We start from the raw sequence: 24,687 nt of genomic DNA on the forward strand, positions 1-24,687 counted from the left end.
CCGCGCTTGTGGTAAACCTGTGACCTTGGAATTCCCTTTCTCTTTTTTCGGCATCCCTCCCCTCTTCAATGATATACTCGTATGTACCATCGCTCTAGCTTGTTTAGTTCTCCTGCTGCGTCAGGTTGAGCAGACGTATGTTTGTAGTGCTCGTCACGAAAATGGAAAAACGAAATCAAGAGCAACGCGTCGCGATAAAATTTTGCGCCAGATTGGGCAAAACAGCTTCGGAAACGTACGTTAAAATTGTAAGAGTGTATGGTGATAGTGCTCTTAGTCGTACCCAGGTTTCGCCAAAGCTCACAATGGTTATCTCCACGCGCCCCCCGCCCAAAAAAAGCAAGTCGAAGGTTAAAATGATGATTATTGTCTTTTTTGATAGCCGTGAAATCGTCCACAAAGAATTCGTTCCACCGGGGAAAACTGCGAATCAAGTCTACTATTTCCAAGTACTCGAAAGATTGCGAAAACGAGTCAACAGGGTGCGCCAAGACATCGCTCGTAACTGGATCCTTCATCACGACAACCCGCCGTGCCACACCGCCCTCAGCGTGTCCCAGTTTTTGGCCTCTAAAGGGATCACCGTGTTGCGACAGCCGCCTTATTCGCCCGGCATGTCCCTCTGTGACTTTTTTTTGTTTTCTAAAACAAAATCGGTGGTCAAAGGAACCCATTTTGAGTCGATTATAGACATCCAGGCGGCCTTGACGAGAGTACTCGAGGACTCGAGAAATATTATGAAGCATGGAAAACGCGCTGGAATCACTGTATACCTGCCCAAGGGGACTACTTTGAAGGGAATGGCAGAGTTGTAGAATAATTTTCAAATATACGGTTTTATGGAATCAGTCTCATTACTTAATTGTCATACCTCGTAGGATCACAACGCATGCGACAGAAAACATGTGAGCGCAGGGTTGCACCGCGAGTATTGTTCGCTTCTCGAAATACTCTTATATAATATGTATGTAAATATGGAAAACTGTAATGCGACATGAGACAGCTGGGCTATAAAACTAAAATGATAAATTCACTTTAACAACAATAGTTGCATTTGAGTACACACATTATATATTTTTTTTATTTTTAGAAAGTGCTTATGAATATAGTTTTAATAATGTATACATATATACACATATATATAATACGGATTTTAATGAGAAGAGTTACTTGGCAATATCTGTGACGTCTTTTTTGTTTTAATTGTTAAATCTACTTTTATTTCGTATAGATTTTATTTGTTACTTATTTTTATACTGTTCTCATAGCAATAGCCATAGAAAATGGGCACTTTGGAACAATAGCACATGTAGATAATACAGTGGGCACAATAAGCAGTGAACCACCATCAATTGGTTCTCATTCTAGTGGTAATGTAGCATTACCATCTGGAATACTACCTATTGCAATTTTAACCGGAAATACTGATATTAACAATGACGATGGAGCACAAGATGATAGTATAATACCTTCAATAGAAAATAGATCAGCCATAACCCCATCATTATTAAACAGAGGAGAAAGTGCCAAAAATGGCGTTCCCAACAATATCATGACAGAAGTATCCACAATGACTGTATCGTCTAATACTCAACAACAAAGGCGTTTAGTAAATGTACTTGAAAAACACAATAGAAGTGATATAAGCGGTAATGTTACAAAGTCTCCTGATTCACATTCAAATACGAATGAACAAGGTTGTGAGCATCATCGCCAGCACATTCAACAGCAGGTTCTACAATCCAGTGTAATAAATTCACCTCTTATACTTCTTCAGCCAAGTGCCCAACCAAGAGATACCTCAGGCGGTGATTCCATAAATAATAATCCTGCAGAATATTCCACGATTTTACCAAGTTTTAACCATTATTCGGCAGGCAAGTGCTTCACTTAGTTGAGTCATATGTACACCTGTATTTAAGAAAATGCTATCCGTTCAGTATTTGTACTCATTTTAGAAAAAATACGCAACACCTTACTTACTTTTAGTAGTCACCTACATATATATTTCGTCCACATTAAATATGCACTTCTTATGATTACCTCCCATTATTACTAATACACTATATCATTATCAAAGTGCACAATTATGTACTAAATAACTACTTTTAAACAAAATAATTATTTGATGTAGAGAAATTTTTTTCTACCCAAAAACACGAATTTACCGTTACGAAATCACTCAAATAGACATACTTTTATAAAAATGAAATAAAATACTAAACGAAATAAATTACCTAAACTGGCCAAAAAAAAGTATTAGACATCTGCATTTTTTTTTTATTTTTTCTCTGACATATTTATTAATATGAACAAGTAACCAAACAAGAAAAAACGTTAACTTCGGCTGCACCGAAGCTAATATACCCTTCACAAGTGCATTTCTTTTAGTAACTACGTGTTCAGTTTGTATGGAACCTATTTGCTATAGTAATCCGATCTAAACATTTTTTTCGGAGATTATAGTATTGCCTTAAGCAGTAATCCACGTCAAATTTCGTGAAAATACCACGTCAAATGCGAAAGTTTTCCATACAAGCCCTTGATTGTGACTGTTCGGTTTTTTTGTTTTTGCATTTTTTTTTATTTTATATGAAAGTACAATATCTTAAGATTATTCTGTGAAAATTTGAGAGCAATTAAGGCAAAATTGACGGAGATATACACTTGTAATTTCCGCCCTCCGATTAGATTGTGAGCGTCTGTGAAACTTTAAACGTGTTTTTCCAACAACTCACGTTTTCAAAGTCGGTGCCCCTCATAACTTCAAAACAACTACACCGACGTAACGCTGGAAAGTTTTTTTGTTCATAATTTTGATTTCGCAATAACAAATTGGCTGATTTTTTCCCAAGAAATTGTGTTTTTCACTTCAAAGCCTTCGAAAAAACTCAAAAATTGGAATTTCAAAAACGTTACCTCGTAAAATATGGACAGAAATAGTGTTTAAAATTTTAAAAGGATCGGTGCAGTAGTTTTGAAGTTATGAGAGGCACCGATTTTTCAAATTCGGGACCCGTCCGGACAATTGCTGCCATTGTCGTATTTTTTAATATTTTTTTGTAAAGAATTGATAAGACATTTTTCGAATGTCATACTTCAATGTACCATTGGTTGGATAAATAAATTTGGACTGTGTCATCAGGAAAAAAATCACAAAAACATGTCTGCTTTCCTATGATTTGACCTTACCCCCCCTAAATGCTTTAGTGAGCCGTTCTGAGCAATTTCTTCCGATATTACATTATTTATATGAACAATAACTCATACCAAATTTCGTGAAGATATATCGTCAAATGAGGAAGTTTCTCATGAAAGCATTTGATTCCGATCATTCAGTTTGTATGACAGCTATATGCTATAGTTAACCGACCTGAACAATTTCTTCGGAAATTACATTGTTGCCTTAGAAATTAAGCCATACCAAATTGCGTGAATATATCTTGTCAAATGCAAAAGTTTTCCATACCAGCACTAGATTCCGATCGTTCAGTTTTTATAGCAGCTATATGCTACAGTAAGCCGATCTGAAAAATTTCTTCGTATATTACATTATTACCTTAAGGAATAATCCATGAAGATACCACATCAAATGCGAAAGTTTTCCATGCAAGCCCTTGATTCCAATCGTTTATTTTGTATGGCAGCTATATGTCCGATATCGGCAGTTCCGACAAATGAGCAGCTTCTTGAAGAGAAAATGACGTTTGCAAAATTTCAAAACGATATCTTAAAAAACGTATATATACAGACAGACAGACGGACATGGCTAAATCGACACAGCTCAACATACTGATCATTTATATATACATAATATATGGGCCATTCCATCAATTGGCGACATGGTTTGGTACCCGTGGTACTCCGATTTTGACGAAACTTTAGAATATCATAATATAGACTAAAATAAGAATATCTGTAAACTTTTTAGTGGCCAAAGTTGCTCCATTGATTTTTGGCGCGCACTTCAAATTGAGATCAAACAAAAAAATGACTTTTTCTTTTATTTTTTAACGACCTCAAAATTGAGTGAAAAAAATTTTGAAGTTATCCATTTTTATGTAAAAAAATCTCAGCTTTCTGATAAAAATATTTTCAGAATCCAAAAAAAAATATCAAAATCCAAAAGAACCATGTTTTTTCCAAAAATCCCACTTTTTGTGCTCTTCCCCCACTTTTTTTTTCAAAATTGACTTTTCCATTCGATTCCTCGTTAAATTTTACATAAGAATCAGTGTTCAAAAATATGGGACTCTGATCTCATGAACAGCAAAAAAAATTCAAAGTTGACGCTCAAAATCCAAAAAAAAAACATTATTTTCCAAAAAATCCGGTTTTTTGTGCTTTTCCACCAACTTTTTTTCAAAATTGACTTTTCATTCGATTCCTCGTTAAATTTTACATAAGAATCAGTGTTCAAAAGTATGGGACTCTGATCCCATGAACAGCAAAAAAAATTCAAAGTTGACGCTAAAAATCCAAAAAAAAACATTATTTTCGAAAAAATACGGTTTTTTGTGCTCTTCCACCAACTTTTTTTCAAAATTGATTTTTCCATTCGATTCCTCGTTAAATTTTACATAAGAATCAGTGTTCAAAAATATGGGACTCTGATCCCATCAACAGCAAAAAAATGCAAAGTTGTCGCTATATGACACATATTTTTATGAATGAAGACTGTGATTTCTTCTTAATTCAAGTCTAAGAATACAATTTACACATTTACCTCTTTCACACAACCTTCTAAGCGAACACACTGCGCCGTATAGCGACAACTTTAAATTTTTTTTGCTGTTGATGGGATCAGAGTCCCATATTTTTGAATACTGATTCTTATGTAAAATTTAACGAGGAATCGAAAAATAATGTCAATTTTGAAAAAAAAAGTGGGGGAAGAGCACAAAAAGTGGGATTTTTGGAAAAAACATGGTTTTTTTGGATTTTGAAATTTTTTTTGGATTCTGAAAATATTTTTATCAGAAAGCTGAGATTTTTTTACATAAAAATGGATAACTTCAAAATTTTTTTCACTCAATTTTGAGGTCGTTAAAAAATAAAAGAAAAAGTCATTTTTTTGTTTGATCTCAATTTGAAGTGCGCGCCAAAAATCAATGGAGCAACTTTGGCCACTAAAAAGTTTACAGATATTCTTATTTTAGTCTATATTATGATATTCTAAAGTTTTGTCAAAATCGGAGAACCAAGGGTACAAAACCATGTCGCCAATTGATGGAATGGCCCATATACTTTATAGGGGCTCAGACTAGGGTTGCCACTTTTTTTTGCAGTTAAAGTGCATTGGTTATTATAGGTAAGAAAAAAAGTACATCTTCTTCTTCTTTACTGGCGTAGACACCGCTTACGCGATTATAGCCTTGTCAACAACAGCGCGCCAGTCGTTTCTTCTCTTCGCTACGTGGCGCCAATTGGATATTCCAAGCGAGGCCAGGTCCTTCTCCACTTGGTCCTTCCACCGGAGTGGAGGTCTTCCTTTTCCTCTGCTTCCCGCGGCGGGTACTGCGTCGAATACTTTCAGAGCTGGAGTGTTTTCATCCATCCGGACAACATGACCTAGCCAGCGTAGCCGCTGTCCTTTAATTCGCTGAACTATGTCAATGTCGCCGTATATCTCGTACAGCTCATCGTTCCATCGAATGCGATATTCGCCGTGGCCAACGCGCAAAGGACCATAAATCTTTCGCAAAACTTTTCTCTCGAAAACTCGCAACGTCGACTCATCGGTTGTTGTCATCGTCCAAGCCTCTGCACTATATAGCAGGACGGGAATTATGAGCGACTTATAGAGTTTGGTTTTTGTTCGTCGAGAGAGGACTTTACTTTTCAATTGCCTACTCAGTCCGAAGTAGCACCTGTTGGCAAGAGTAATCCTGCATTGGATTTCCAGGCTGACATTGTTGGTGGTGTTTACGCTGGTTCCAAGATAGACGAAATTATATACAACTTCAAAGTTATGACTGTCAACAGTGACGTGAGAGCCAAGTCGCGAGTGCGACGACTGTTTGTTTGATGACAGGAGATATTTCGTCTTGCCCTCGTTCACTGCCAGACCCATTTGCGTTGCTTCCTTGTTCAGTCTGGAGAAAGCCGAACCAACGGCGCGGGTGTTGAGACCGAGGATATCAATATCATCGGCATACGCCAGCAGCTGTACACTCTTATAAAAGATTGTACCTGCTCGATTCAGTTCTGCAGCTCTAATAATTTTCTCCAGCAGCAGATTGAAAAAGTCGCACGATAGGGAGTCGCCTTGTCTGAAACCTCGTTTGGTATCGAACGGCTCGGAGAGGTCCTTCTCGATCCTGACGGAGCTGTTCGTGTTGCTCAACGTCAGTTTACACAGCCGTATTAGTTTTGCGGGGATACCAAATTCAGACATCGCGGCATAAAGGCAGCTCCTTTTCGTGCTGTCGAAAGCAGCTTTGAAATCGACGAATAGGTGGTGAGTGTCGATTCTCCTTTCACGGGTATTTTCCAAGATTTGGCGCATGGTGAATATCTGGTCGGTTGTTGATTTACCAGGTCTGAAGCCACACTGATAAGGTCCAATCAGTTTGTTGACGGTGGGCTTTAATCTTTCACACAATACGCTCGATAGAACCTTGTACGCGATGTTGAGGAGGCTTATCCCACTTCAGTTGGCGCAGATTGTGGGGTCTCCGTTTTTATGGATTGGGCATAGCACACTTAAGTTCCAATCGTTGGGCATGCTTTCATCCGACCATATTTTGCAAAGAAGCTGATGCATGCTCCTTATCAGTTCTTCGCCACCGTGTTTGAATAACTCGGCCGGCAATCCGTCGGCCCCTGCCGCTTTGTTATTCTTCAGGCGGGCAACTGCTATTCGAACTTCTTCATGGCCGGGTAATGGAACGTCTGCTCCATCGTCATCGATTGGGGAATCGGGTTCGTCTTCTCCTGGTGTTATGTGTTCACTGCCATTCAGCAGGCTGGAGAAGTGTTCCCTCCATAGTCTAAGTATGCTCTGGGCATCGGTGGCTAGATCACCTTTGGGGGTTCTACAGGAGTATGCTCCGGTCTTGAAACCTTCTGTAAGCCGCCTCTCATCCGAGGCTGTATTTGCTTTTTCATTGGGGGTGTTTTTTTACGTGGCGGGTCCCAAACCCAGCGCACAACCCTAAGTAGGGGATAAAAGTACATACTATCAAAATAAAGTATAACTTATTTTTCTTTATTATTATATTTAAAAACATATTTTTTATTGCTTTTTGAAATTTGTATCAAATTAGCATCTTTACTGAACAATTGCACGGCATCTTTGCATTCTATGTATATTTAAATTAAAATAAATAAGTAATTCATTTTTTATCAAATTCAGAGGCGCTTTGTTCCTTTCGTCTCGCCATTTGCTATTCATCACAGAAAAAACTCTTTCTGTGAATGCTGACGTGGCGGGAATAGACAATAAAAATGAAATTACCTTATAACGGGTGATTTTTTTGAGGTTAGGATTTTCATGCATTAGTATTTGACAGATCACGTGGGATTTCAGACATGGTGTCAAAGAGAAAGATGCTCAGTATGCTTTGACATTTCATCATGAATAGACTTACTAACGAGCAACGCTTGCAAATCATTGAATTTTATTACCAAAATCAGTGTTCGGTTCGAAATGTGTTTCGCGCTTTACGTCCGATTTATGGTCTACATAATCGACCAAGTGAGCAAACAATTAATGCGATTGTGACCAAGTTTCGCACTCAGTTTACTTTATTGGACATTAAACCAACCACACGAATGCGTACAGTGCGTACAGAAGAGAATATTGCGTCTGTTTCTGAGAGTGTGGCTGAAGACCGTGAAATGTCGATTCGTCGCCGTTCGCAGCAATTGGGTTTGTGTTATTCGACCACATGGAAGATTTTACGCAAAGATCTTGGTGTAAAACCGTATAAAATACAGCTCGTGCAAGAACTGAAGCCGAACGATCTGCCACAACGTCGAATTTTCAGTGAATGGGCCCTAGAAAAGTTGGCAGAAAATCCGCTTTTTTATCGACAAATTTTGTTCAGCGATGAGGCTCATTTCTGGTTGAATGGCTACGTAAATAAGCAAAATTGCCGCATTTGGGGTGAAGAGCAACCAGAAGCCGTTCAAGAACTGCCCATGCATCCCGAAAAATGCACTGTTTGGTGTGGTTTGTACGCTGGTGGAATCATTGGACCGTATTTTTTCAAAGATGCTGTTGGACGCAACGTTACGGTGAATGGCGATCGCTATCGTTCGATGCTAACAAACTTTTTGTTGCCAAAAATGGAAGAACTGAACTTGGTTGACATGTGGTTTCAACAAGATGACGCTACATGCCACACAGCTCGCGATTCTATGGCCATTTTGAGGGAAAACTTCGGACAACAATTCATCTCAAGAAATGGACCCGTAAGTTGGCCACCAAGATCATGCGATTTAACGCCTTTAGACTATTTTTTGTGGGGCTACGTCAAGTCTAAAGTCTACAGAAATAAGCCAGCAACTATTCCAGCTTTGGAAGACAACATTTCCGAAGAAATTCGGGCTATTCCGGCCGAAATGCTCGAAAAAGTTGCCCAAAATTGGACTTTCCGAATGGACCACCTAAGACGCAGCCGCGGTCAACATTTAAATGAAATTATCTTCAAAAAGTAAATGTCATGAACCAATCTAACGTTTCAAATAAAGAACCGATGAGATTTTGCAAATTTTATGCGTTTTTTTTTTAAAAAAAGTTATCAAGCTCTTAAAAAATCACCCTTTAGAAGTTTAAAAAATTATCATCACTCACATTAAATACCTGCTGCCATTTTTGGGCAGTTGATAGCTCTGCAAAACCCTTAGAAGTACATAATTGATTATAAACTTGGTTTAATAAAGCGATTTCTCCATAAAGATCATCCATATCCACATTAAGTTTTTGCAGATTTAAATTTTCAATTATGTTTACAATATTGTCAAATTCTATATTACTCTTTAAATTTATATTACCCAGTGTAAATAACCAGTTCGTGTTATTAAAATCAAACCATTTATTCATGTATTTTGAACAAGTACTTTATTTTTATAATATAACACAATCGTCTTAATACTCGCTCTTATAAATTTCATATTGCCAAATTGAAAATGACGTCGGCATATGTACAAATGGGATATGTTGCCTCTTCATAATTCTCATAGAAATGAAAATTGCGCTGTCAAACTGCTGAAGTGACAGCTTCTAGCTTACGATACATGGCAAACTAGATAGTATCTATATCTAGTAAGCTATGAGCAATGTGGAGTCTCCATAGGCAATGGGCGCGGCAATGCAGCTAGTATTCTATATATTCTATCCTGTCGAGATGCTCCGTAATTGTAAAAAACGAGTGCTTCAGTGATGTGGCGCCAACGAGTGGCAACATCGATTCAGCACTAAATCACCAATCTGTAAATTTCGTTTAACAAATTCATCGACTAAACTTTCCAAAATCTCAAAGAAATCAAATCATGCGAAATAAAGTATTTTTGTGAACTTTGTTGTTCTTATAAAGTATAGAGTACAATTAACGTAAAATACTTTATAATAAAGTACGGGTGGCAAGCCTAGCTCAGACGCTTCCTTCTGGGTGTTACAAACTTCGTGACAAACTTAAATACCCTGTTCAGCGTATAAAAACAGTCTTTTTTAAAGCAAACTTTTATTTAATTTGTAACTTGATGAGTTTTATGATAATAAAAACATGAAAACTGACCAAAAAACCACAAAACTGAATTACTCCAAAAATAAAAACAAAATAATATTCGGCAATTCAGAATCCAAGTTAAAAATCAAAATGTCATTGAACCATTGTTCTATTACTATCTGTTTCATTTGAGTTTTGCGTTGGGATTTAAAACTTCACTTTGAGTAGAAGTTTTAATTACTCTAGGGCAATTGTATAAAAGCAACAGATTTGTATTTAGTGCGGAATGCTTTGGGTAGCTATCTTGGAAAAACTGGAATGCCGCTCCGATTCCGAGATTTCCTGCACTAAATAGTTCGTTAGTTTTTCTTCAAAATTTCTATATACATATTACACACACAGTATGCAATTACTTTGCCATCACTTCCAAAAAGGTTAAATTTGCTCTCAAATGCAAAGATCACATTATTCCAAAATTCAGCGGGCTTGTTTACATATGTACGCTTTTGTTTAGCTTAAACTTTTTAAAGATATTGGCTTTTTACGCGCAACTCTCCCCATTGACTTTCTAATAATTTGGATTGGTTTGGAGAATCACATCTATATTAAGGTTTTCTTTAAGACTTTTGCCATTTGTTTTGGTTTTTGTTTTAACCTTGCGTACCAACCAACATTCGTTTGTTTTAGAAAAGGCCTAAGGGCGACAACACCTTGGATGATTTTCAACCGACGTCTTATCTTTCATTTTTTTTTATAATATAATGAACAATTGGACAATGTTAAGCAAAATTTTCAAACCCATCGTTACTTTTTACTTTAAGCATAGGAATTCGCTCCTTTGCGTAATTGGCGATTATTTTTTTGATTTCATTTTCAGGGTAAATTTGTTTTCGTCCGTTTTTTTTTGATTATCACAAAACTTATCAAGTTACAAACTAACTAAAAGGTTGCACTGTTTTTTAGTTTCTTATTTGTTTATATTAAGGAATATTTAAAAAAACAAACAAAAAAATATATACAGATGTTGAATACTTTCTTTGACCGGTGTACATATTAATAAGTACAAGTTGAGCTCCTTTCCAAAATGGCTAATAGGATGCGTGTGCTAAAATAGTGATATAGTATAAATAACTATATGTGTGGGTTGTCTTTTATAATTGGTTATTTTGCAACCCTAGTGTTACAAACTGGCAATTTCACAACTACTTCGTAAAGTTCGACAATTTTGATTTTATACATACTCAGAAAGTTTTGACACACGAGTGCTGTTTGATTTGATTTGATTTGGTATGATAAATTCAATCGACGCCATAAATCATCCCAAGACGAACTTCTTGAAACTCGTTCACATCAGTTCTTTTTCCGGAAACTATTGATTCTGATTCTGTGCACAAAAAGTGATATTGTAAGATCGTCATGCGACCTATCGTGAGATTTAGACAACTATAGATGCACTAGCGGGACTAGCATACATTCAATATTGCATGGACATTTCATTGTAGAAACATTAGTTTCTCGTTGGATCTCATACAATTTGTGCATCACTCAAGAGAGGACGAGAGGAATATAAATAGAATGCGATAACGATGCTTCGAAACACGTTTATGACATGGTGACAGGTGGTGAACCGTGAATTTATGCGAATGAGCCCGAAAGTTAACAGTAGTCTACTGTATGGATATTTCAAAATGAGCCGAATCAGAAAAAGCTGTTCGCGCACGAAGCATCTCCAAGCAAATGGTTGCCAGTTTTTTTTTTTTAAACTGAACATGTCGTAACCCTACCTCTAAAACTATACAGAAGAGTAAAGTCTGAGTGGTACACAACCATTTGCTGCCATTTGTCTCTCAAGAAATCAGGAAAACCAACCAACGAAAACAGATTCTCTAAACCATGGCAATTCGAGCTCTCATACATTGCCTAATATATTTCATTTTTGATCACTGAAAACATGAATTTGATGAGTAAATCACGGTAAAGTGCTGACTTGGCGTCGAAATACTTCTTTATTTTCGTGCGAATAAAATAAACTAAGCAACCTACGTATATATATGTATGTTTAATAAAATTAATATTAATAATAACAATATAATGTTTACTATTGTGCAAGTATTTATAAGTACAAAAATAGTATTTTATAATACAAAGTTGGACATATTATATCTTAAGACCCTTTGGAGTACATTTTAAAACAAGGCCACGACTGGATCCTACTATTACTTTTAAAAGCGAATTTATCCATTTAATTACCTTTATATTATAGACATATTGTTATGTATTGATTTCAAAAACAAAAGAATTTACCACAATCCCACACTGCATAGCACTAATAATTACTATTTAACCTCTATGACAGAAAGACATGTCAACATGCTAACAATGCTAACCAAAGTAATGCTAATAATTAAGTAAAATCAGGAGCTTATTATTCCATTTAAATTAAGAAAATAGTTAAATAAATCGAAAAAATCTTAACATCACTTTTTATTAACAAGACTTGCGCAATTTACCTTCTAATCTAAATAAAAAATCCATGACAGAAAGTAATCAAGCCTAAAAATAATAATACTTAAGTCTTTAAAAAATATTATAAAATAGTAATAAAGAAGTAGAAATTGAGGCACGACAGAACTACTATAATCAAAAATATTTACTTTACTCCCACTTTCAAAGCGACGCTGCGGTAAAAACAACCCCTGTATGTTTTGCACTTTACGTCGTCATTCTTTTGTTAAGTTAAAATAAACTATTTAAGCAAAATATTTATCGTAAATTTGTGGATGCATATGTATATCCAGAACATAATTCTACGAACAACACTCCAAGCTAAGTATATGTAGTCGATCGCGTAAGCGGAAAATGTTCAACGGATTATTCTGAACAACTTTGCCTGAGAGAATATGTGTCTAAAACAGGTTTCGAGCAAACGAATAAAGAAAATAGAGGTTATTGCAAGCAAGAATCTTTATTTTCACTGACCTTGTTATTAGAAAAAAGTTTCGCAAATATGTGCTATTAGCTTTTTAATTAAAAGCAGGATACCGGAAAATAAAATAACGGAATAATAGGTTGTATAGGAGATATGTGACATAGTTGTCCGATCTGGCCGATTCTGACAAGTGATCAATAGAACAACAAAATGCACCAATGCGTTTAATTTCATTTGGATATCTTAAAGATAACGAAGAAAATTTTATAATCCCGAAAAAATACACTTGACCTAAAAAATCACTGGCTCAGATTGATCTCTTGAACATTTCGCGCATACACGATTTTTATGGTTGTTTGGCTTCCTGTCCTCTAATAGTATGTATCCCACCTTGATTTTGCACAAAACGATTTGATTATAATCGCTTAGATACTCAAATTTCACTTAGTACTATTCATTTAATTTGTGTGCTACGGTGTAAGAGAGAAGTTGGATTTAAATATAAGAAAGTGAAACGGAATTAATATTTCTCTTCATCAGTATATTCTTTTTTTATAGCAGCTTGCGGGTCCGTTGTGCCTACCACAGACTACACCTACAATCCGGCATATTCTCAGTATGGATCCGCGTATGGGTCTTATGGATATACAGCAGGCACTGGTCTATTAAGTAAGTTTAATAAATGTAAACTATTTAATGTTTAAAATAGTTAAACTTTATCTAACAACAAATCTTCAGAATTATACCATAAGAATTTTCAACTACTTCATCGAACTATTAGTTCAATGAGCGTTAGAAAGATTTTGCTCAATGTGAAAAATAAAATAAAAATCCAAACTGATGTCAGTATCGAATTGTGTAAGAAAATACTTGAAAATATAATAGATTTCTACGTTTGTATTCCTTAAAAAACTCGTATTAATCGCAAATAATATTTGAAGCATTAAAATTATATTTCTATTCACTACTTCTTTCACTTCCAAAAGATTCTTCTTACTACTATGATGGGAGTCAAAGTCAAACAACAGGCGCATTAAATCAGGATATGCGATCACCTTTGGCAGCCACCCGCGCCAACTCTTTGGCGTCTGCTGCATCACCGACTGGAAGTGCCTGCACGAAATCGGAAACATCAGACATATTTTTGGTATAGTAGTTTAAAAATACAAAACAAAATACCACACATATAATCGAAATTAAGAATTGTTGCAATAATACCAATATTTAACTTATATTTAAGATTATAGCAGGCACTTTCGAAATACAACCAGGAATTTAACTTTATCCTGTTGTATTTTTGAATCCTCGCAAATATATTAAGATGACTTAAAATCGAATATTTCCTTCGGCAATGTCAAATATAGATAGTATCTTGAAATAAAATGAAAGTGAAGCATAGAACTTCCTCTAAATAAACTAGAAGCTCACTTACTAATATAAACGGCAGCTGCTAACTTTACTGCGTCTATTTTTACTCAAATGCTCGTTAAGAAGGAGGTAATTTCATATAATTAAACTTTATCATGAGCAAATGTATTTAATGCTAAATGCTAACATCAGTACAGAGTGTCCTTGAAGTAGTGTTACTGAATTCCACAAAAATTATTTCTACCGAACCGTTTATTACGTAAGCTGTCATTGCCGAGTGTGCTTAAACGGTCAGTTGTAAACTTTCGTACAAATACCAAACATCTTTTTAATATAAATTAGTATAAGTAATTCAACATTTCATAGCACAATTATGCCTAGCACTCTTCGCATTAGTACTCGTACTATCTATCGTCATTATTAACACAGCACGAAACAACACTACACAAAACTGTGATGTTGGGCAAATATATTATACCTTACGCGAAAAAATATGTGAAGATGGGTCAAACCACGTCAAGTGGTCCATGAAATCGCAATATAACCGATTTTGAAAATTAGCAGTTGATTAGCGCAAGTAACCTCCCGACAAAGCAAAAGCGCATTGCGCAACGATCGATGTGCAATATATTTTAAGAGCAGTAGGGGAACAAAAAATTCAATTTCTTTGGAATAGTATGAATGAACACAATTTTTTTTGCAGATTATTAAAGGTGGATATATTCGGCGATGTGTCACCTACTTTAAAATTTCAATTGTTTAACAAAAACTTACGTAAAATATTATTATTCAAATAAATGGATCGTAAAAAATGTCTAGAATGTAGCACGAACAGTTTTCTTTGACTTCACAAAATTTCATCGATTTATCTCCAGTAGTTTTGGAAAATAATTCTACAATTTTATCGTCCTCTTAATTTCAACCTTTAATAACTTTAACAAAAAAAGAATTTTGACGAAATATTTATATCATGGAGTATGCGTCTGGTCCTCTTCCTAATGAACTGCTAATTTTCTAAATCGGTGATTTTTCGAAATTTTCATGGACGACTTTACGTGGTTTGACCCAGATAAATGCTCTCGTTTTGATAATTTAAAGATAATAAAAAAGAAGAGTTCTCTAGAGCTGGCTCTACTTTCGTTCGCACATTTGTATATATATTATTTTGGCTTTTCTTAGCCGACCACTGACTTAAAATGATAAGAATACGGCCAAGGATTCAGTAATATAAATATTACAGGGTTTTGTTCGGAAAGTAATAGGACTGAGTCGATTTTAAAATATTTATTGAACCAATCATTTCAATTCTTTAAAAACTTTTTAAAAGGCTCCCTCTGCGTCAATGCAGCTCTGACAGCGCGATTTCCAAGCATTGAAGGCGTCACGGAAGGCATTCTCATTCTAGCCTTGAGAGTCGAGGTGCTGCTTGGATCCCCTTTCATCGGCGTTTTCAGGCAAGGAAACAAAAAAGTAAAAGGGACCACATCTGGGCTAAAGAAACACGTCGAGCGAAAATTTTGTCCTGACTCTCCAGGTGCTCGGATACATTCATTCGTTCGTTAATTAGGAACGCGGTCTATCGAATCCAGTCGGTGCGCACACGCTCCGAAGTACAGTCGCGGCGGAAGAAAATCAGTCATCATTGTTTTACGGACAAACCCTGTCATAAATGGTGGTTGGCGAAGTCATTGGTTTACTTCTTTTGTTTTTGATACCAAAAGTCATTTGAATAATTATAGTCTCCTAATGCAGTCTTAAGTGTTGTCTAACATTTTTATGGTAAAATTAAATGGATGGGGTTCCCAAAGCAGATAGGTGTTTAATAACGGACAGATAAATGGAGAGTTTGCTTTTAAGTTTCATTCAAATACCTATTTTACAGGGATTTTTTGGATATTTTTTTGGGATTTGTCTTTTTGTCATTTAAAAAAAAGTAATTGCTTGAGTTCAATAGTGATATGTGAACAAAATCTAATTATCCTCCTAAATATATCTTCCTTCCCTGATTAATTTTACTTATGTACTTATATTATAACAGTGTAGTCATGTGGTGCCCTTTAACCTTTTAGTGAATCAGTCTTTTATTTCAAATATCCCGGCTTTAGTTCAATTCTATGCCCTAAGTATGAATAATCAATATAGCACAATTACATCACAAGTTATACAAACGAACATACCTCGTAACACGTGGAAATCTTTCAGCGCATTACACTAATTTATATCGGTATTTTGCTTGTCACGTTTGTCTCAAGTCTCTAATTATCACAATCGTAATTTAGGATTTGTCACCGGTGTAAGAAGCCATGGCTCCAATGGATATCCCGAATCAACCAAAAAACAATTTAAAAGCTCCGTCAGAGTGTTCTCTTATAAGCTTTATCCTTGCTGGCGAAGTAATTAAGTAATTACGATTGTGACAATTAGAGACATGAGGCAATCGTGACAAGCAGAATACCGATATTAGAGTCATTTTCCGACTGTGACCTTAGAGGTTATTTCTTTCTAATTTTGGGTTGCTAAAACCTCATAGCACATCAGTCGTAAATTTTTCTTTTTTATGTTGCCTAGTCAGTTCACGTAGGCAATTCGGGTCGGGCAACTTTCTGCATTCCCCTTCGTATCTTTTTCTTGTAGGTAGGTAGGTTTTTTGTCATTTTAAAAAATATTTCCGTTACGTTATGCTCATTTGTAAACATGTTTGCATATTCCATACAAAAAATATATGACAAAATTTATAGTTCCGAATATTATATTGTAAACCTTTTTCAGAAATTGGGTGCAATTGCAGCCAATCGAAGAATTTACAATGAACAAGTAAGGAAGGGATCGTGCTTAGTTATGGTGCTTTACTATATATGTTGGTTAATGGCGATTTCTGCTCATGGCAGTGGTCCGATTACGACTATCTTCGAAGTCGTATCTTTTTTTTTTGTTTTAAGGAACATTAAACAAAGTTTCATCGGAATATCTAAATTTTAACTCAAGTTACAGCTTACACGGACGGACGGGTAGATAGACAGGATTTCAACGGATTTCTCGTCGTCCTGATCACTTATATTTAGTTTGAAATGATACGTACTCGTACAACCGTTAGGTAAACAAAACTGTAATACTCTGTACCAACTGGTTGCAAGAGTATAAAATGAATGGCGTTGTTGTTGTTGTTGTTCTAACGGTTATCAGTCCCCGTTGGGATGATAAGGGTTATCTAGTTTGTCGTCGACATCATCTAGCGGTAGGCCCAGGAAACGTGCGGTCAGGGGTCGGACCAAAGGGTGTTAGATGTGGGGGGTTGGCGGGGTTTTCAGGGCATGCAAAGTGGTGGTCAGTGTCATGCGGAGACTCATTGCACGCAGGACATATTGGATATGTCGGGATCTATTCTGGACAAGAAGGAGTTTAACCTACTACAGTATCCAGAACGAAGCTGCGCAAGGATCACTTGCGTTTCTCGCGACAACTCGAGCTCTTCATGGCGGTCAGTACCTGTCGGAAGTTAGTTGTGTCCGAAGTCCGGTTGGCGTACTGTTCGATGTCGCCGACGTAATTTAGGAAAGACCTATTGATGTTCCTAGGAGGAACTGCTTGTAGAGGAGTTCGTAATGCTCCTTAACTGAGAGCATAACCATCTCACTGTGTAGATGTTCGACGGGAGACATCAAGAGCCATCCTGTCGTGGTCTGGAGTGCAGTGTTCTGGCAGGTCTGAAGTTTCTCCATCGGCGTACCAGGCGATCTTATTGGTGCGGCGTAATTGTGGACCGGCCGGCCGATTGTCTTTTAAGTTGCCCACAACGTTTCTTTGTCTTTTCCCCATGTGCTTCCGGCTAGCGACTTGTTGATTTTGTTGTATGAGGAGTGAAGGAGCATAGACTATCAAATATTACACCTAAACTCTTAAGACTATTGACAGTCGGAATCTTGACGCCATCGACTGCAAAGTTAAGCTGAATTCTATACTGCTTCGTCCAGTTCGTAAATATGGTTGCTGTAGACTTGGTAGGGTAATGTGTTAGGTTCCATGCAGAGAAAAACGAGAAAGGTCGGAGAGATAGCTGTTTACTTTTGAACACATGCCATCGATTCCATTGCCCGACGTCAATATAGTGCAATCATCACCATACGACGTTATGGAAACTCTCTCTGGTGGCTGTGGGAGTTTCGAAATATAGAAGTTAAACAGTAGCGGGAAAAGGACACCACCCTGCGGAACCCCCTGTTTAATTCTTCTTAGCTTAGATGTTTCTCCTCGAAATAGTACGGATGACTGTCGACCGCTCAGGTAGTTCATGATCCCCTCTTCAGTCCTAGGGGGAGCGTAGTTTTTTCGATGTCCTGCAGTAACATTGTGTGATTAGCAGTGTCAAAGACTTTTGACAAGTCCAACGCTATGAGAATCGTTCTCTCACAGTGTGGTTTCTGGTTGAGGCCGCGAACTTTCTGAGCGTTTATGACGCTAAGTAGTGTGGTGGTTCTGTGCACTTTTCGGAATCCATGCTGGTGGCTGGCTAGGCTCAGGTGGTGGGTGAAGGTCGGGAGTAGCAAGGCCTCAAGTGTCTTCACTACTGGTGAGAGGAGAGATATCGGGCGATAGGACTCCCCTTTGTTGGCGGGTTTCCCAAGTTTCAGTAGTGGAAGGACTCTTCCGATTTTCCACACATTTGAAGAGAGGTTCAGCGGCAGGTAGAAGACCTTGGTTAGATAGCTAACTCTCGTCGAGCTTAGATGCTTTAGCACAAGCATGTTGATTCCATCAGGCCCATGGATTTGGATGATTTTGCTTTGTTGATGACATTTTGAACCTCCTCATCGGTGAAAATAAGTGGTCGTTTGGCATTTTGCGCAGCCGTCGGTTAACGCATCGCTTGGCTTTATCTACCGAAGGATGCAGAGTAAACTGCAGGCTGAAATAGCTCGCGCACTTTTTGGGGTCCGAAGAGGCATGGCCTTTGAATTGAACTTCAACTCGGTCATCATATCTCTTCGGGTTAGACAAAGCCCTGACAGTAAGCCAAAGCTTACTCACACCGGTGGAGAGGTTGCAGGACTTCAGGTGCTCTATCCATTTCGTCCGCTGGTTTACCAATCGCCGAATCTTCAAATTGAGATCCCTTATTCGGTGATCCCCGAGATCGGCATGGCGTAAGGTGTCGCGCTCGTTAGCTAAAACGGCTACTTCGGCTGGGAAGCTGGGGCGGATTTCCGCTATTCGTCCAGCTGGGATGAAGCGAGCGGTAGCTGCTGAGATCACCTTGCGTAATCGACGTTCGCCAACGTCCGTAGGAATGAGCAGAGCGTTAAAGGTGCTCTCAGTAAATTCTGTGAAGCCGACCCAGTTAGCGTTGTTAAAGTTAACGAAGGTACGGTTGTCCACAGAAACAAAATCGAAAGGTTTCTCGATTGAGATAATTATGGGCAGATGATGCGAGAGTTAGCATAGGTCGCCAGGTGCCCATAACTCTTGTAGTTCATTGTGCAGAATATCGAATCGTCAATCTGTTCCGCCAGCTCCATCCCCCTACGATCGTTTGACAGGCAGGAATGCCAAAGATGGTGGTGCGCGCTAAAGTCGCCTAATACCAGACGGTTTTCACCACGAAGTAGCGCACCTATATTCGGGTCATATTCTGAAGGGCAATTTGTAACTGGGGAGATATGTATACATATATTAAATATTTCGAGTTCTACATCGCCTGACCGGATGGCTATACCCTAACATTTTAGGGTAGTACCCTGCGGTCAATGTCTACATCGATTAGACTATACAGCACGGTGTTGTGCAATATGAAGGCTAAGCCTTCACTATAATCTCGCTCGCGATCCTTATGTAAGACGTTGAAACTGGCACAACTCCAAAGATCTGAGTGGCTGTTTAGCTTGGTTTCTTGGACCAAAACCATCGATACGCGTTCCCGGTCCACAAATTCAACTATCTTCTTGATCTTACGCTGGCGTTCATCGCAATTGAATTGAAGTATGCGGGCTTTTCGCATGTCTCCGTGGGTGATCCTGGGGATGAGGGAGTGGAGTGTAGGTGGTGTTTGTTGCAGCTGTAGAACCCGCAGTGGCGGTTGGCAAAGTGGGAGCTATGTTACCTGTTTGAACTCCTGGGGACCGTGGAGGTTCTCTGTTGGCCAATTGGAGTGCGTGGCGGCGCAGCGTGCGAAATTGAAAATTGCACAGCCGTGCTATTGTCGCAGTATTGCGTTGGCAACATGGGGCTACGTAACTCGTTGTCTACTCCCTATGTGTGTTAAGGCTGAGCAGGTCTTGCATGTCCATCCATTGCATGTGTTATACCAGATCGAGGTGGAGTTTAGATGGAGTCTTTTAGCGCAGACGCAGCAGAAAAATTCCTCCGGGCCCGGGTTGGACTCAATGCCAGCACGAGTCCGGAGGATACGGAGCAACCCTGCTGCAAAGCATTGCTCTAATGACGACAAACTTAGATTAACACAAACAGATCGCCGAAAAAACAGCTCTTGGCCGGATAAAATCCGGGTCAATTCCGGTGCGTAGAACCGGCTGTCGTGGGAAAAGAATAACGTATTAGGTAGCAGTGAACGCCTAAATTACAGTTTTTCCTTATCGCTCTCTCGGGTGCAAGTTTCCTCAAATGAACAAGCACGAAGGAAACTTTTTTTTTATACCCCTAACGATTTGAGAGCATTTTATGCCGAAACAACATCAAATTATATTTCGGAGGAATTTTCTTTATATTTTTTATGTTAAGCATGTAATGAAATTACTCGAATGCGTTTGCGAGTAACCTAAACGTAGCTAATAATGGACGATTATTTTATTATTTTCAAAGATATTATCGATTTGACAAAACCGAAGTTAATAACTTATACATGAAATGTAATAATTTGATACTCTGGAACTCGAAAAAGTATTAAGTAAAAAGTAAGGAAGGTCTTAGATCGGGTGTAACCGAACATTTTATACTCTCGTTATATGCAAGGCTCAAAGCCGATTAAGTATTATCAGGTATTGACAAAACTTTAACTTAAAAAATGTTTCGAAGGAAGTATTGTAATCATACTATGTGTCTTATTAACTTATATTATAAGCATTGGACTCACTTATCTTCATTTCTATACTTGTTTCATGTCCTAGGATTTATATTAAAATCAATGTAATCAACTCAAATGATATGCATGTGATATATACACAACCAAAGTAGCTAAATCAGTTGAGGAAAAGGTCGACAAGAGAAACGATCTAGACCAATTTCATTCATATTTAGCGCTAAACCTCATAATGCTTAGGAAAACATATCCATTTCATATCATTGAACTAACTCATTTGTTGACCAATTTTAAACGGTTTAAAGTTAGCTGAAAAGTGAGAGATCATTGTATCGGATGTATTTGAGTCTGGACTGGTTGCCTTAACTTTTGCTATTACTCAAGTATACTGGGATACTCCCCATGTAATTTTATAAAGATAATTACCACGAGAGCTAAGGAAATTTGTTGAAAGATTTCACACATTTTCGTTTGAAACTCTGTTATTAACTTGTTGTTGTCGAGCATATCATGCACTCATCTGAAATTATGGTTGAACTTTTTTCATCACTGTTGCTATTCCGCTATCTTTTGTTATGTAACATATTTTGTTTGTGCGTCCTTCGCCGATCATTTAACAAAGTAGCCGCAATACCTGACGATGCATCTGCTTAGACGATTTTCTGTTGTGTTATTATTAATACCATGATTTTAAATGGTGTGTCCAAAAAAAAAACGTTTTCTTCATTAACAACAATCAGTATAATCCATAAACATATTTATATATGTATGTTAACCAAAATTGCTGAACCCTGGCCGTACGAGTAACTGTGTGGTGATATTTTTTTTTTGGAAGTAAAGAAATATTCAAATGATTCTTACATGAAAACTGGACACATACTTGATCTGAAATATATTGGGTTGTCAAAAAAGTCTTGCGGTATTTTTTATTGAATCAATTCGTGTGGCACCCATACATCTTACTTCTAGTGACTCCAAGCTTCTTCAAATGGTTTATAACGGTTTGATGACTACTATGCCGGTCTCTTTCGACCAATTCGGCGATTTTCTCGCAATTTTCGACGACAGGCCTTCCGGAGCGTGGCGCATCTTCGACCATCTCTACACCAGAACGAAAACGTTGAAACCATCGTTGTGCGGTGGAAATGGAAACTGTATCGGGTCCATAAACTGCACAAATTTTATTGGCGGCTTGAGATGCATTTTTGCCTTTATCGTAGTAGTACTGTAAAATATGCCGTATTTTCTCTTTATTTTGCTCCATGTTTGCGACGCTATAACTCACGAACGACTTAAAAGACACGAAAAACTAGAAAAAACTAGACCTACGCGCTTTCAGCGCCAACTAGCGAAAGTATCGCAAGACTTTTTTGACAACCCAATATTTTTATATGTATGAATTGTTTTCACTTTTAACATAAAAATATAAAATGTGTCCATCCTCAAAATAATACCTGTGCAAATTTTTAAGTTTTTCCGCGCTGCTGTTCGGGCGTTATGCGGGCACAGAACGAGTTAGTGTTTCATTTTTATACAAGTATATAAGATATGAAGGCTAATTTAGTATTGAGCCATTAGTCCATATTTGACTTAACGACATACTATTATTTTGTGACTTTAAATGGGATACGTCGCATATTGACCAATATATAAGGCTTTGGTTTAAATTGGTCTATTAGTTATTTAGATATTGGATTTCCCCTAAAGGTGAGTGGAGCCACACCAAAAGTCCAATTTTGTGACCGGTTCTTTTTTGTACCATCTCGGGTGTACGCACAGACAAACATTCACCAGGATTTTGACTAAAACTATTATACTTTGTAGAAACATGTTACGAGAGTATAAAAATATTTATTGGATTAATGTCATAAAAGTAAGAAATACTATTCTTCATTTCTGTCACTTATGTATAATAAATATATAAATCGAAAAGATCAACGTTCGTAGGTTTAAGCTAAACAATTGAAAATTGTAATAATTTTGACTGGATATAGTTACAAGCTAGTCATAGTTTTTCTCATGGTAATGATTAGTGTGAGAAGTATCGATAACGGGTATTTTCTCAAATATAAAAATAACACCAAAAATCCAATGATGAGCGTAGAAATTTCAGTCGCGAAATATAAAATTTGTACTAATATGTTATTTACGAAGAATGTCGTAGCATTGAGTACTACGATCCATTTAAGCAAGTCATTTTAAGTAAATATAATTCATTTGAAATAATGAGCACTGCTCAATTTTTAGTATCCGTAAACATCACTCTCAATAGAAAGTTCTGAGCTCCAATATAATAGCCAACACATAAAATAATAACTGTACTTACCATTTGTCAGCTTAATAAGAGAATATATGCAATATACTTGTATATATTTTTCTGGGCTTAACCAAGCATTAAATACAAAGATTTTTTAATAAAACATAAGCAGTAATAAGACATTATATCGTAAGTAGTTTCTTGTAGATGTAAATTTGGATAAATTACGAGTATATGATCAGATAAATTTATATGAGATAAACAATGAATTAGAATAATAAAAACAAGACAAAGAAATATATTTATTTATTATATATAGTAAATAAATAATAAAGAAATACATATGTAGGAAGTGCATAACAAATCACAAATTTAGTTAGCTTTGAGTGACCTCTTTAACACATAGTCAATAGGTATTATTTTAATGATTATGTGAAAATATGTATAACAATCAATCGAATCAATTTTTTGTACTTATGTATAACTTAATAAAAAATACAGTATTATTAAATATGTTGATTAACAGTAATTTTGAAGACAAAGATGCTTTTGAAACCAAAAAATTGTCCAGTTTTATATAAATCAATATTTTTTAGTAGAAGTGGAACTTGCATTTTATGTGATTTGTGGACGTATGTTTATTTTAATAATAAAATAAATATTGCAAAGATGTATGAAACTTTTATGTGTCGAGGATGTAAATTAGTGATCACAAGCATCAGTACTTATATCATAAATCTATAAGTAATTTTAATATTGTATCTGAGATTATATATTGTAAACACTTTTAAAACAGTTTAATCAAATGAGCAGCAGTAAAAAATTTAATTATAATTATTTTATGAATAGCAGAATATTTACAACTTTTCATATTATACTATATATTTATGTACAACTATATTTTTATTTAAATAATCTGCAGCCCAATTTGTATAAAACCTGAAAAGCGAAGACACAAAGAAACAATAAATAATATTTCAATGAAAAGTATCCATTGTAAGTTATTGTTTAAATCTTATTTCAGATTTAACCTTGAAATGTAATGTAGCAATCAAAGCCGGAGAAATATTTTCAGGAGTTATTGTATTCAACAAGTAAGGAATAACTAAGTTCAGTGAAACCTAATTGCTATATTCTTTCAATGACAACTATATCTATACATATAAAAATGAAACCCGTTTTCCGTTGTCACGGCATCACGCGTGAATGGCTGGACCGATTTCACTAAATATCTTCTTGTTGTATTTGTTATTATTAGGAGAAGGTTCTTATGTAAAAGTTACGAAAGTTGCCGGAAAACGCCTAACAGTCCTTTTCTTTTTCCCATACAAACGTTTTATTTTGTATATATGTACATACATATGTAAGTAAAAATGAATGTTTGTTTGTTAGTAACGCTAAGGCTCGAGAACGGCGAAACCAATCTTCA

At 36.6% G+C, this 24,687-nt stretch overlaps 1 protein-coding gene and 1 pseudogene across 14 annotated transcripts in view; one reads left to right on the forward strand and one right to left on the reverse strand.

The window, feature by feature from the left end:
* Positions 1 to 24,248, forward strand: part of LOC105227165 (paired box protein Pax-5) — a 199,033-nt gene extending 174,785 nt beyond the window's left edge. For 11 of the 14 annotated variants that reach the window (XM_049459614.1, XM_049459617.1, XM_049459628.1 and 8 more), the window contains 3 exons: positions 1,269 to 1,877; positions 13,162 to 13,272; positions 13,590 to 24,248. In XM_049459614.1, coding sequence (XP_049315571.1) covers positions 1,269 to 1,877; positions 13,162 to 13,272; positions 13,590 to 13,756 — 887 coding nt within the window. In that variant the 3' untranslated portion in view covers positions 13,757 to 24,248. The remainder of the gene's footprint in view (positions 1 to 1,268; positions 1,878 to 13,161; positions 13,273 to 13,589) is intronic. The other 3 variants (XM_049459624.1, XM_049459625.1, XM_049459616.1) reach the window with 2 other exon arrangements.
* LOC125779668 (uncharacterized) lies at positions 16,073 to 19,963 on the reverse strand (annotated as a pseudogene).
* Positions 24,249 to 24,687: the final 439 nt, after the last annotated feature.

This window comes from Bactrocera dorsalis, chromosome 6, assembly GCF_023373825.1.
Source record: "Bactrocera dorsalis isolate Fly_Bdor chromosome 6, ASM2337382v1, whole genome shotgun sequence".
NCBI classification, from domain to species: Eukaryota; Metazoa; Arthropoda; class Insecta; order Diptera; family Tephritidae; genus Bactrocera; species Bactrocera dorsalis.